The sequence below is a fragment of the Danio aesculapii genome, chromosome 5 (assembly GCF_903798145.1).
Source record: "Danio aesculapii chromosome 5, fDanAes4.1, whole genome shotgun sequence".
NCBI lineage: Eukaryota > Metazoa > Chordata > Actinopteri > Cypriniformes > Danionidae > Danio > Danio aesculapii.
In genome coordinates this window covers 27,460,485-27,475,973 of record NC_079439.1, presented here as the reverse complement: position 1 = coordinate 27,475,973, position 15,489 = coordinate 27,460,485, and the positions used below count along the sequence as shown (strand labels likewise).

At 37.3% G+C, this 15,489-nt stretch overlaps 1 protein-coding gene across 1 annotated transcript; it reads right to left on the bottom strand.

Moving 5' to 3' along the window:
• Positions 1–627: 627 nt before the first annotated feature.
• Positions 628–13,547, bottom strand: ankrd34bb (ankyrin repeat domain 34Bb). The gene is made up of 3 exons (XM_056456912.1): positions 13,148–13,547; positions 6,582–6,838; positions 628–2,558 (listed from the first exon to the last, which is right to left on the bottom strand). Exons 2-3 carry the CDS (start codon positions 6,782–6,784, stop codon positions 1,109–1,111), a joined length of 1,653 nt encoding a protein of 550 aa, XP_056312887.1. The 5' UTR covers positions 6,785–6,838; positions 13,148–13,547; the 3' UTR covers positions 628–1,108.
• Between the last annotated feature and the right edge of the window lie 1,942 nt (positions 13,548–15,489).

The following is a 15,489-nucleotide window of genomic DNA, read 5'->3' as shown; positions in this document are numbered from 1 at the left end:
TATTATTAATAAAATGTTCAAAATAATAGCGTTTATTCTAAATATTTGTATATAATATATGCTCTCAGTTTTAGTCAGGTTACAGAATTCTTGCTAAATAAAAGTTGGATTTTAAACTCTTTAATTAGTTCCTTCTGTTGAACAGGAAGATATTTTAAAGGAATCTGTGTCAATTGTTACAAGCTTTCTTAAAAATATCATCTTTTGTGTTCAACAGAAGAAAGAAACTTGAACAGGGTTGGAACAAGTAAAGGGTAAGTAAATGCAACCCACTGGTCTTTCTGCACCCAACTCGGTGTGAGCTGGGATCGAACCGGCAATTCTTTGGATGGGAGTCGGTTGCTCTAACAAAAAAAAGCTAAAGACCAATGGCCGCCACTAGCATCTGTCGCTAGAGCACCTTTAGAGGTCAGAGGACAGTTTTGGGTGAACTATCCCTTTAAAAACTTAATGACTACTATACACAAAAAGTAAAAGTGAATGTCAGTTCTCAACATGTTTAATGGTTCTACATGCAATTATATATACACATTATACAACATGACTATATACAAGTATGCGAGAAAATGAGAATAGTTTTAAGCTACATTTATTTACAATCAGTGCTTAAATACACAAAGTCACAAATTCTCTTTCATAAATAGACATTGCAGACAAAACCAGGTTTAAAGAGAAAGCAGTATCTTAATTAAGTTAAGAAATAGTTTTTTTTTGGAGAAGCCTAACCACAAGTGTAGTCATTGAGTTGTCCTGAAGACAAATCTCAGAGAAGCACACAAATGGTGAAGTTCTAAATCTTAGATCAGGCCGATCCTCCCTTAAGGATAGCAAGATCTGAGCCTTCTTCAAGGATAGCAAGCCAACTTTTTTTGCCATTATCTGTCATGACTGAATGAGCAAGAAACCTCAGGAAACAGCAACAAAGTGCGAGTATTCTGATTCAGTGCTCTGAGTAAAAGCAGTAAACAGCAGTGAAGTTGAACAAATATTCTCAATACCCAGTCTGAAAATGCATTTTAGAGGATGGCCGAGATGAGTTTGTTCAGATTTACTGAAGAGTAAAATAACTTGAAATATCTCTGTTTAACTCAACCATTCTCTGTAATGTTCACTGACCAAAGATTTCCTCAAAATTGACCAGCTGCTTGATCTGCTCGGTTTGCATGGAGTGTCGTCTTAGCAGACTCTTTTTGTTCTTGTGATCTCTGGGATGGTTTGGGGCACAGGGCACAAAATGCCTTGATCCAGCAACTATTGGTGCAGTTCCTACCACAGGCTTGCTTCCAACACCAGCATTGGCTTTGATGTCTGGAATAGGTGTGTGAGGATTGAGAGGAGGCAGATAACCAGGCCGCGTTTGTGAGATATGGTCTAGGAGAAGGGCTCCGGATCCCCTCCGTTCCAGCATCGCAGGGCTCCTCCTCTGGACGAGACATTCCAGAGACTCTCGGGATCCAGACAGAGTTGAGGAACGACTGATAACAAGTTTGCGTTTCTCCACTCCCCCAGTTCCTCCTCCACCTCCTCCAGTCTTCCCAAGGTCTTCAGAGGGTTGGCTCCCAAACTGAGGCAACTGAGAGTCAGAGCTGTAGTGGTCCATTCCAATATTGCGGCGCCGAAACACGTTACGCAGACTTGAAATGGCCAGGTTGGGAAGACAGTCTGGATCCCGGTCAACAGGGACCGTGTCTGTGATGGAGGCCTGCTTGAGATTCTGATGCGAGGTAGAGTGTGGAAGCAACTCTCCATCGTAGGACATTTTTCTACTGAGCCATTTCTGCTCATTTTTTCGTTCTCTTTCAGCATCAGACGTCATCTCAAATGCTCTTAGCAGACCTGTAGTGTCTTTGATGTCAATGCTTTGGTGCCGAGCTACCATTGCTTTCATCGGAGGTCGGCAACCATTGTACCCAAAGGAGAGCTCCTCCTCAGGGGTGATATCTAGAAGCTCCTCGGTCAAGGATGAGGACTTGCTTTGCTGAAGCAGCAGAGATGAAGGGATCTTCAGCCAGGGCTCTGAATGTAGCCTCTGTAGATGCAGCAACTTCGCCACGCTTGCTGCCTGCAGAGGGCTTGAAACTTGAGTCGGTGATCCTGGCTTGGATATGGGAAGAGTTTGAGTGGATCCCAGGTTGATCTCAGATCGGTTATTGGTTGGTGGTGAGATATGCGGAGTACAGAGTTTATTTTCAGATGGGCACATACATGATGCAGGGGCACAGTGCAAGCGGTCCTCGAGATTTGGAGGTGGTGGTACATTCAGATACTGCTTGGTCATTTGTCTTCCGGAGGGTAGTTTGTCTGTTGTAATGATGATGACTTCTTTACCCTTGGCCTTGCAGGCATCCAGTAGTACTCTCAGTGCATCTTTGTCTCCAGCGTTAACTGCGTAGACCAAAGCGGAGGAACCAGTGTGGTCTTCCAAACTAGGGTCAGCTCCACTGGAGAGGAGAAGCAACAGCACCTCTTCACCTGCCTGCTCCATGCAGGCATGCATTAAGGCGGTCTTACCAGACTTGTCCTGAATGTTAGGGTCTGCACCATTTTCAAGAAGATACCTGTTGAAAAGATTGATTTGTCAGAGTTCATAATGAAACAATAGCTATGTTTCCATCCAAAGATGACAATTATATGAGCAAAACTAGAATTTTGCATCAAACATTTGCAAATAAAGCAGCGTTTCCATCCAATGAGTCAAAGAGAACAAAATCGTCACCTATAGCCCGTTTCCTATAGCCTATAGCCCGAGTGGTACAGTATGGTACTGGTTACCTTTATCAGGCTTGCATTTCCACTGCTAAAAGGGTACCAATGGTACTCTTTTATTCAATAATTATTTTTTAGGGGTTTTCACCTTTATTGTTTAGGACAGTCAAGAGTATTGACAGGAAAGCATGGGGAGCAGAGAGAGGGGAAGGATCAGCATTGAACCGCGAGGCGGGAATTGAACTCGGGTTGCCGTGAGCACTGGAGTGCATGTGTCGACCAGTAACCACTACGCCGATCCAATGGTACTCTTTTGGTGGGCGTGGTGTAAGACAAAAAGTTTCAGGCGATGTCATTCTCGGTCGAGGAAATGTCTACAATAAAGCTGTAAGAGTCGCTCACGTATCATATGAGAAGCACTTCTCACAAAACAGATGCTTTATACACATAAATACTTGTGTAGAAATGTTTATTAATTCAATTCAATTCACCTTTATTTGTATAGCGCTTATACAATGTAGATTGTGTCAAAGCAGCTTCACATAAAGGTCATAGTAAATAGGAACAGTGTAGTTCAGTTTAGCTCAGTTCAGTGTGGTTTAATAATCACTACTGAGAGTCCAAATACTGAAGAGCAAATCCAACGATGCGCAGCTCTACAGATCCCGAACCATGCAAGCCAGTGGCGACAGCGGAGAGGGAAAAAAAACTTCACTAAAGGCAGAAGTGAAGAAAAAAAACCTTGAGAGAAACCAGGCTCAGTTGGGCACGACCATTTTAATTTCTCCGCTGGCCAAACGTCTTGTGCAGAGCTGCAGTCTCAGTGGCGGAGGCTGGAAGCTGGCCTCAGCGAAGACTCGTCTGTCCCTGGAACGTCACAGGAATCAGTCTCATGTTCTCCACTCTTTCATGACCATCCCAGTAGCTGCTCAGGATTCGGCCTGGTCCAGGATATAAAAAACCTTGGGATCATCTCGTCGTTGGTCTTGGATCGAATCAGTGACTCTGCATAGTCTGAGGGCCTCGGGAAGAGTATCCACAGGTGGAAATGGAGAACTAACTTTTCTATGAACACGAGTTGATCATAACAGCAGATCAATGACAGTGCAAAATAGCCTACTATAACATCTGTAATTATATTAAATAAATAAATTAATAAATGAAAATATATAAACACAAACAGCCCCTTACAATCTCCGATATGTTACCAAGTACAGAAGAACTACACACAGCAGACATTTCGTCCATATTTAGGTTCAAAAACAACACAAAATATAGCCCACAGTCAGTGAAAACCTCTGATCCTTGTCTGTAATCTTCAGCAGCACATGTAGCCTCTGTTAGACAGTAATTCCATCATTCCCAGTTAATATTAGTCCAAAAGGTGAAGGTAATAGTTATACATGGCATTTTGTTCATGTTTGCTGAAAAATAATGTGCTCCTTTTTTCCGGCTTTTCCTTTGCTTTTTCGCGATTTCAAAAGCTCGTCAATAATCAAACGCACGTTTTTATCATCAGCTCAAGAAGTTTGTTATCTCAGATATAGACCCGCAGCGAACGCAAGGAAGAAAGTGAAACCGCTCGCACTTCAGACTGCCTTGTAAAAAACTACAAGGAACAGGGTAGATTCTGCTCTACTCCATGGTTTTGTGGTTGTTCGTTAAGACGACGACAAGATTTGTTTGAGCCCAGATCAACCATGGCTCGTTATTATATGTATATATAATTCCGCTGTAATCTCGTCCTGTGTATTTTAAACATGGCGGGTTTTTTGTTTTCATTCTGGCTTGTTGCGCAAGCGAATGACGTATCTCTGTAAACCAATAGCGTTCAGCTGCACGTGTAGCTCCATCTTTTGGTACCCTTTCTCGTATTTGGTACCCTTTCGAAAGGGTGCCGAAAAAGTGGTACGGTACAGTACGCCTTTTGACAGTGGAAACGGCTATAAAAGCGTACCAAACCGAACCGTACCACTCAGTGGAAACGGGCTATTACAGTCTCTGATATGTTACCAATTACAGGAAAACTACTACACATCAGACATTTACTCCTTATATGGGTTCAAAAATATCAAGCAACATATAGCCCACAGTAACCTCTCATCTGTATCTTTAATCTTCACCAGCACATGTAACCTCTGTTAGAAAGTAATTCCGTCATTCTGAGTTCATGATAGTCCAAAAGGTGATAATAGTTAAACATGGCAGTTTGTTCATGTTTTAGGTTGCTGAAAGAATAGTTTGCTCCTTTGTTTTTTCGCCTGTCACTCTCGCGTTTGTCCATTTCTGAAAGGATCAGATGTCAGAAGCACTTCAATGACCTTGCACACGTTATTATCATCAGCTCAAGAAGTTCGTTATTTCAAATATAGATGCACGGCGTACGCATGCGAGAAAGCGAAACCGCTCATGCTTTAGACAGCCTTGTAACAAACTACAGGGCACAAGGTAGATTCTGCTCTTCTTCTTGGCTTTGTGGCTGTTTATCAACACAACGACATGGTTTGTTTGAACTCACGTTGACCATGGCTCGTTATTATATGTATAATTTGTTACAGTGTAATGTCTCGGTTGTGTATTTAAAAATGGCGGTTCCTTTGTTTTCATTCTCATGGCTTGTTGCACAAGCAAGTGGCGTATCTCTGTAAACCAATAGCGTTCAGTTGCGCATCTTGCTCCGCCTTTTGGTACTCTTTTGTTGTGCTAAATACTCTTTGCAAAGGGTACCCAAAAAGTGAAACGATATGATTCACTTTTAGGTACCTTTTGACAGTGAAAAAGGCCGTAAAACCGTACCGTACCGAACCACTCAGTGGAAACGGGTCATTAATTATAAACTGGCACCAAATATCTAAATGAAAAATGGAATTTGCATTGGTAGGAGAAGCCACTGTGGGTCATTTTTTAAAATAATACATTAAATTAATACACTCAACAGTTCTGGGAGGTAATAATGCCTGACCAATGTGATGATGTGACATTTGTTAAGGCATATTAGAATTACCAAAACAACATTTCAAATGTTTTACAACGTGGTTGGTCTGCTGGTTTGCCAGTTAATGATCTGTCAAATCAAAATCAAATGACCTTTGTGATTGCACATGCTGGAATTTATTCTGTAAATCTGTTTCCATTGTGGTTTATGCCAATCAGATAAAGCGTTTTTTCGACTAGAATTTCCATTAAGCAAATGGCAAAATCAGGTTGTCCACAATAAAAAAGAACAATGTTCAAAATACATGACAAAATATATATGTTTATTGCCAATATAAACAGTGCTCGGTATAACTGAGTACACCCCATTTTGAAAATGAATATTTTTTTATCAATTTCTCAGTGAATATAGGCAATGTTTTTTGGTGCATTTAAACACCACAGATTTATTAAACAGATGTTTTTATTAAAATAATATTTTTGTCACCAAACAAATTTAGAAATTGAAAGAAAATACGATTAAATTCAAGCAAAATATTGCAAAAACAATTACAACCTACCAAATTTCAACAAAAATGTTGAGTTTTTTGCTTCTCTTGATTTTTCCTCTTTAAATTTTCCTATAACATACATTTGGGTGTGCTAGTTTTTGGACCATTATCGTAAGATATTTTGTTAGATAAGCTCCAGATTTGGCTTCTGTACTGACTAATCTAATATATATATGCACAATATAATATTGTTTAGCTTCCTATTAAAAATATGAATTTAAAACGTAGATTTGTGAGAGGTCTACTTATGCTGAGCACTGTATATGTGATAGTTTCATGCAATTTAAAAAACATTCACTGCCATCTTTTTCACTTCATGTTGCATTACCTTCAAGAGAAAATTAACCAAACTTCAGAGTTTTATATTGTATTAACTGACAGCAGACCCACCTGATGATCTTGGACTTTGAGACACTCTGAGCATCAGAATGATGGCTTTTGCAGGCCACCATCAGTGGAGTTTCTCCCCTCTCATTGCTCTCATTAATGTAAGCTCCTCCTTCCAGCAGCAGACGTGTCAGTCTCAGACGGCACAGATACACTGCTTTAAGCAGAGAGTTCCCATCAGTCCGCACTTCTACCGAGTCCTCCATCACTGTATGGTGCAGTGGTTCAGTGGATCATAGGAGCTGATTTCTTGTTTGATTCTGTCAGGGAAGAGATGCAGACTGAGCTCACTAGTTTCTCAAGGTTTTCAATTAAGTGCCTGCCTTTTATCCGATTCATTTGCATCAAAGCAAACCTGATGTCTCTTTGACATTGAAATGTTCTCTCCCTCCTTTCCTCTAATCTTGTGTCTCTCGCTATTCACCGGGTATAAGAAAATGCTTGTCATGATGACTATGTAGGTGGCATGTCTAGGTGGCACTTGACAAGAATAAGAAAACTGAATTTGTTATCTAATCCTCATTACATAAAATTAATTAATCTACTCCCATATTCTTCTACTTTTTTCTGAATATTTCTCTACTCAACATGCAATTATGCAGCATTAATATTTATATTATGCTGCAAATTTATTTGAACCTGAACACAAAACTGAGCTTATTAGCCAAAATACTTTTAAAATGTTTTGATAGAAGCTTATTATTGGTTTTGTACTGCATTTTATACTCAATATATATTTTCTTATTTTCAAAAGTTGTCAGACCAGAGATCAAAGTCCCATAATGCAATTAACAATGTAAATAAATAGAAAATGGCCAGTTATTTATTAATAACTACTATTAATTTGACATGTTTCTTTGCAGTGTATATTTAAAAAATAAAATATATTTTGAGAAGTGTGTTAAATGTTACCATTTTACCTGATTATTATCATTATTTATATATAATTATTGGTGAATTGTACGCAATACCATAATATCTGAAGAATTTCAACATATTGTTTAAGCAATAATCTGTTTTTCTTTAAAATTTTCATTCCTATTTACTTCTAGTGCATTGCTATTCATTCATTTATTCATTTTCTTTTCGGCTTAGTCCCTTTATTAATCTGGGGTCGCCACAGCGGAATGAACCACCAACTTATCCAGCACACGTTTTACGCAGTGGATGCCCTTCCAGCTGCAACCCATCTCTGGGAAAGTGCATTGCTATAACTTTTGAAAAAGCTTTCATGCACATTCAAACTATTGAGTTTAGTATAAGTAATGTCTTTAGCATGTAGTTTTGCACCAGACATGCACAGTCTGTTCTTATAAGAGCAATAGCTGTGTTTTTCAGCAGACTGAATTTCAATAGCTCTAGGCAATCTGTATTTGCCTCATTGAACGATGGCATTCCTTTATACAGTCTATTGTGCGCGTGGCCTTGTTCTCTCAACTGAGAGCGCAGTCGCAGTGCTCTCTGCATTTAACAAAGAGCAAGCGCAAGACTGCCTCACTCAGCTTTATAAATGTGAATTCACTGCAGTTGATGGAAGATGAGTAAGAGGACGCATCTTTTTGTGTCCTCAAACAAAAATAAAATGATGACAACCTGGGCTGACGCTCAAACGCTTGCTTTTCTTAGAAGTGGAGGCTGTATGTGACAATGTTAAAAGGGAGAGTTCGTCAGCATCGTGTATAAACATTTCCCATTGGGGAAAAAAGCAGATTATCCACCTTTTATGACCAGTGATGCTTTGTGTGGATTGTTGAAATAACTTGTGTTCAGTGAAACATTTTTAAAACGGGGTACAATGAGGACTCCTAATAATTTATTGAATAAACGTTCGAATAAACAAATGACTTTATAGAAGGCCATGAAAAACCCCAGAAACTTAAAACAAGTGTTTAAGCAGTTATAATATGGATGTATATTGCATATTATTGTACTGTAGGGAATACAAAGAGAAAATTATCTGGAGGAGTTTAAAAGTGCTTTAGCCACAGATATGCTTATGATATTAAATGTCACGTTAAAATACAGCGCAACTATTTTCATGATGGATAAAAATAAAGCACAAAGCCAAAACTTACATTCCTTTTTTACTATGCATACTTATTCAAAATAATTTGCTTTAGTTTGTTTCAGTGGAAGTTCCCAAACCGGAAGTGCAACCCATAATTTAAAACGCAGTACAGCAATTCCAGCATTATGGATGAGACATTTGCAGTAAAAACTTGAAAGGTAAATTCATAAAATATATATGTTACCAGTATTTATTTTATTATTTTTATTTCATTTATATATATGAAATGTTGGCTTATACCTTCCAAAACAATTCATTTGGGTTAAGGGATCAGAAAAAACACACTGTAAAACGTAAAAAGTTAGGGTAACTCAAACCATTTGAGGAAGCCGAACGCAACAAAACATTTAAGTACAAAAACGAATCTATATTAGTACTGTCAACTTAATCTATTTGAGTAAACGAAGCAATTTGAGCAGAGTAAAACCAAATCAATGAAGAGAACTCAAACCAACTGACTACTGTAAAACCCAATCAGTTAAGGCAACTCAAACCGTTTGAGGAAACCGATTGCAACAAACCATTTGAGTTAAAAAACTAATCTATATGAGTACTGTGAACTTACTCTATTTAAGTTAAGGTATTTAATTAACTCATGACCTTCAACACTGACTTCCAAACTCTTTTCAAATGACTAGAATTAACTTTCAGTCAATTTTGAGTTAACTACACTCATTTCATTTAATAAAGTTGACTGTTGGGCTTTACAGTGTATACCACCGGTCAAAAGCTAGGGGTCAGTGGGATTTTTAAATGTTTTAAATAAGCTTCTCCTGGATCACCAAAGCTGCATTTATTTCATCAAAAATACTGTACAAATTGTAAAATGTTATTGCACTATAAAATAACTGTTCAAAAGTAGTTTATCATTTAATTTAATCATTTATTTCAGTGATTTTAAAGATGAAATTTCAGCTTCATTACTCCAGATTCTTAAAAAAAAATCACTCTAATATAAATAATAATAATAATAATAATTATTATTATTATTGTTATTAATGGTACTAGTAATATTAAAAGTAATAATGACTTGAGTAAAAATTTCATTTGAAAGTACAATACGGAAGCAGTTACTTAAATAAACATAATTTTACATTCTTGTTACATTTAATAAATGCCACCTTGATGAACAGAATAATTTTCCTTAAAAAAAACATGAAAAAATTACCCCAAACTTTTGATCGGTAGAGTATGTAAATATTTTTTAGATTTTAAATGAGAGAAATAAATGGCTAACACTTTATTTTGATGGTCCATTTATGTATTAGTAGACTGTCTGCTTAATATCTGTTGATACTGCTCCTTCAACAGGCATTTAACTGACTATAAGAAACTTTACAAGTACATGTCAACTTATACTAACCCTAACCCCAACCTAACAGTCTACTTATAATCTAATGAGTATTAGTTGACATGTAGATGCAATATAACTTAAATTTACAAACGGACCATCAATATAAAGTGTGACCAATAAATGCATTATAGATGTGACTGAAAGGATCAATGTTCTCTATAGAACAAAAATCTTTTATTTTATATTATATTTTTGCATTTCTGAGAAGAAAAATATAACAACTCTCCATTACAGATGTGACAGAAATTGGCCTTTGTGTAAATTTGATAAATAAAATAATGTTGACACCTTTTTGAGTGTTTTTGCCGTACTGCAAAATACAAGCAACTTAGAAAGGGTTTCGCTCTTATGTTTTGGTATTAATTAATGTCTTTTCACAGCAAGGTTTACATTTTCATGACGTTGCTCAGTAATCATTTGTGGAAAAGGTGGATAGCCAGTCATGAATCTAACTTTAATAATACTCCTCTTTTCCTCCAGGTATTATGTCCTTTAGGCTAATAAATTATTTTCACCTGTCTCTACAAGTAGATTTGAAAAGCCAAACAGTCAAGACAGACTTCTGATTGGTTTGGTACAAGCACACGGCCTGATGCCGGCAGGACATCTCGGTTCAAGCTGCTAATTCCTAGAGCTCCCTGGGCTGGCATTTAAAAGCACAGCTTTGTGTGCCATACCCCTAGTCTTCAATCGCCCTTGGGAACAGAGAGAATTTTTAATGACAGGTCTCTCTCTCTCTCTCTCTCTCTCTCTCTCTCTCTCTCTCTCTCTCTCGCTCTCTCTCTCTCTCACTCTCTTTTTCTGTCGCTGCTGCATGCTAAAAAGCATGGAGCAAATGAGGCCCAAAACAGACGAGGGTGGCGATTGTTGTAGCGGCGCTGAAGTGGAGCACCAAACACAGCACTTGACGCACCTGTATGCATCTGTGATTCATGCCAGATCACGCAATGCTTAATTCTCCTCGCAAATGGTGGGCTGATTTTGTCCCTCTCAAAACACCTGCAGGGAAAATGAAAACCCACTCTCTGTGGCATCAACTGATAACTGAACAAGAATAGTTTTTGTGTGCGTCTTGATTAATGAGGGTAATGAAAGCCTCCTCACTGTGCTTTCGAGGCTTGCCAGGATCAGGAGAATAAATTATGGGAATCCTCAGCTGATATAAAGTTATATTTCCATGTCCATACCATTTATATGCTAAACAGTGAAAGCTGAAAAAGAGCAGTTCCCTTTTTTCATGCATGTCTTCTTTTCAGGCCATTTGTAATTTTTTTATTTGCATGAGGTATTAAAGGCTAATTAACATGTATTTAAACAATTAAAATGAACAAAAAAATAAATCATTTGTGATTCATAAAAAAATGATTGCATGTTTAATTTTATACTCAACTATAACTAAGTTACAACTATATTATAACTTACAACTATTATTTATAACCATATAACTAATGTACACATATATATAGTTGAAGTCAGAGTTTTTAGCCCCCCTGTTTATCCCCCCCCCCCCCATTTCTGTTTAATGGAAAGATTTTTTTCAACAAATTTCTAAACATAATAGTTTTAAAACTAATTTCTAATAATTTATTTCTTTAATCTTTGCCATGATGACAGTATATAATATTTGACTAGATAGTTTTCAAGACACTTCTATACAGCTTAAAGTGACATTTAAAGGCTTAACTAGGTTAATTAGGCAGGTTAGGGTAATTAGGCAAGATGGTTTGTTCTGTAAACTATCAAAAAAATAGCTTAAAGGGGCTAATAATTTTGACTTTAAAATGTTTTTTAAAAATTAAAAACTGCTTTTATTCTAGCCGAAATAAAACAAATAAGACTTTCTGACATACTGTGAAAATTTTCTTGCTCTGTTAAACAGCATTTATTTTTTTATAAAAATATAAAAAATTGTTAAAAAAGAAAAAAAAATTCAAAGGGGGGCTAATAATTCTGATTTCAACTGTAACTTATTTTATATTACAAGTTAAATGCTTTTAGTTAAACTTTAATTAAAGAAATTATCAAATGAAATAAGTCTCTTCGGCACACAAAATGTATATGGTTAAAATACGGTAAAAGTAGTATTACTGTGGAATAATATTAAAGTTTGTACACCAGACTGTCCTTGAGCTGAATATGGTCCATGTAAAAAAAAAAAAAATTGTAGGTCTTTCTAAAGAGTATTTCTCATGCTGTTAAGCAAGAAAAATGAGTTGTACATTATTTCTGTTTATATAAATATATTTAGACATGTAACTTATTGAGGTACACCTGAATTTTTTACATCATTATTGCAATGTCCCTCAGAAATACTTTAAAAATGCTGATCTGCTGCTATATTATTGTTGCTGTTATTAATAATGATTTTCTAATGTTAAACACAATCTTGGCTGTTTTTCATTTTTTGTGATAACTTTTTATAAAGCTAAAAAAAACAGCCTTTATTTAAAACAGAACCTTTGGTAAGATTATAATGTTTTTACTTTCACATTTGATCAACTTTATTAACAATTTCATAACTATACTGAATAAAAGAATTTCCACTAAAACGCACACCCAAACGTCAAAAAATGTAATGTTTCCAAAACTTTTGACAATAATAATTATACAAATATATTAAGACCAAATGCACATTACATTACCAGTTATTTAGGGAAATCATCTGTATTTTGTATTAGTAACGCTTTACAAGGTTGTATTAGTTAATGTATCATCTTTGTTAATAATAGTTAATGGAAGTAACGCTGTTCATGTTAACGCTCAGTTGTTATGTCAACAAGCAATACTTGAATTTTAATAATGCATTAGTAAATGTTTAATAAAGCATTATACATTTATTAAATTACATTTAATAAATGTTGTACAAGTATTTTTCATTATTATTTAATGTTAGTAAATACATTAACCAATGAAACCTTATTGTAAAGTGTGACCCCTGTATTTGATGCGAAATATTTGTACTCCTATTTTTTTTAAAGATGAAAAGAACCAAGGTTAAGGCTCATGAAATAACTCATATAACACAAAATCCTTCAGACATCCATAAAAAACACTAACAGCTGCAGAATTCTCAAGTCTCCAAGAAATCCTAATTCAAGAGAAAAGCTATTAATTATACAATATTACAAGACAAAATGAGGTCCTTACCTCAAATAAAGCAGCTGCTGCTCTAGTTCTCCAACAGCTTGCTCCTCCAGCATGTGCTCATTGTAAACAGACGAGTAATCCAGGAGTGAGACTAACACTGGAGCCTGAAGTGGCAGATGAATGTGTAGAGATGTGCTCTCACTGAGGGTGAATGAAAGAGTGGCACAGGAGAGACGCCGAGAGAAGAATAAGTGCCTGTGCTCTCAGGTCTGGAAACAAGCTACTAACCTCAGCACAGCCCATGTGCACCAGGAGGACAGTCAAGCTTAATAGAGCAAGCTGACGCCAGTCTCTGCACATCCAGCGTCAGTAGGTGATCTCTCCATTATTCGCACATTGCCAAGGAGAGTTATTGAACTCATATGCCGAGGCTGTGCGTAGATCCTCATTTGTTTCTAACTCTGATGTCAACTTGCTCGCACGATGATGACTCCTATGGTGCCGTTACATCATTATGACACAACCGTCTCGCCTTTGAGGCAGCAGTTCAGCTCCTGAGGGACATGCGGGGCATCTATTGATCTATTGGAGTGATGCAGCCGCTATATATAAAGCCACAGTGATGGCACTGGGAAAAAAAGGGACAATAGTGAGTCTCTGAAGCTATTAATAATAGGGGGGCGTGGGGCAATAGTAAACATTAGACAAGGGCTGGGCGATATGACAAAGATCTCATATCATGATATACTGCAGATCATTACATATTTGTTCTTTTTATTTTTCTTATTTTCTTTGAACTTGTTGCAAATTTCTTAAAAATTAAAAAGCTGAAAAATCACATGTACATAAGTATTCACAGCCTTTGCTCAATACTTTGTTGATGTACCTTTGGCAGCAATTACAGCCTCAAGTCTTTTTGAATATGATGCCACAAGCTTGGCACACCTGTCTTTGGGAATTTTTGCCCATTCCTCTTTGCAGTACCTCTCAAGCTTTATCAGGTTGGATGGGAAGTGACAGTGTACAACCATTTTCAATCCAATAGGATTTAGGTCTGGCTTCTGGCTGGGCCACTCAAGGACATTCACCGAGTTGTTGTGAAGCCACTCCATTGATATTTTGGTGGTGTGCTTTGGGTTATTGTCCTGCTGGAAGATGAACTGTCGCCCCAGTCTGTGGTCAAGAGCACTATAAAGCAGGTTTTCATTCAGGATGTCTCTGTACATTGCTGCATTCATCTTTCCCTCTATCCTGACTATTCTTCCAGTTCCTGCCACAGAAGAATGCTCGAGCTGACAGAGTGACTTATCACTCAGCTTAGATAGCCGGCCAACTCTAAGAAGAGTCCTGGTGGTTCCAAACATCTTCCAACTTTCAGAGCAGCAGAATTTTTTGTGCAACCTTCCCCAGCCTTGTGCCTCGAGACAATTCCTTTGTCTTCATGCTTGGTTTGTGCTTTGACATGCACTATCAACCCTGGGACCTTATACAGACAGGCGTATGCCTTTTTAAATCATGCCCAATCAACTGAATTTACCACAGGTGAACTCCAATTAAGCTGCTGAAACATCTCAAGAATTATTAGTGGAAACAGAATGTACCTGAGCTCAATTTAGAGCTTCACGGTAAAGGCTGTGAATTCTTATGTACATGTGATTTTTCAGGTTTTTTAATAAATTTGCAATTATTTCAAAAAATCTTTTGGGTATTGTGTGTAGAATTGTGAGGAAATAAATGAGTTTAATCTATTTTATGTCTGTAACAAAAAAATGTGGAAAAAAATCAAGCGCTATGAATACTTTCTGGATTCCACCAGTAAGAGCAGAGTGTGAAGGTTTAATTAGCAGAGTAATAGCACAGTTTTGCTTAAAATATTGCAATGCACACATTATAGGTGACATATTAAAGTTCACAAAAGAACAAATTGTTCTGTAACCAAGACAGCAAGTCTTTATGATTCATCAAGCATACCCCCATGCTTCACTCTAGGCATGCAACAGTCTATGTGGTGCGCTTTTTTGGGGCTTCTCCACACCGTAACTCTCCCAGATGTGGGAAAGACAGTGAAGGTGAACTCATGAGAGAACAATACATGTTTCACATTGTCCACAGCCCAACATTTTCGCTGCTGGCACCACTGAAACTGAAGTTTGGAATTGGCACAGGTTACCAAACATTTGGCTATAGCAGCCCAGCCATGTATATTGACCCTGTAAAGCTCATGACCAACAGTTTAGTTGGAAACAGGAGAGTTCAGGTGCACATTTAATTCTGCAGCGAGTTGTGCAGCTGTGGTTTTGTTTTTTCATTCAATCCATGTTAGCATCCAGACATCCCTTTCCGACAGCTTGCATCCAGTTACTCCTGTTGGACGTGGTTCGTCCTTCTTGGTTGTATGGTGA

Bases quoted from the DNA above. Each gene is read 5' to 3' on its own strand.
- ankrd34bb (XM_056456912.1), bottom strand. From the start codon at position 6,784: ATGGAGGACTCGGTAGAAGTGCGGACTGATGGGAACTCTCTGCTTAAA. The intron at 2,559-6,581 runs GTGGGTCTGCTG...TCTTTTCAACAG, and splicing joins TCAAAGTCCAAGATCATCAG to GTATCTTCTTGAAAATGGTG.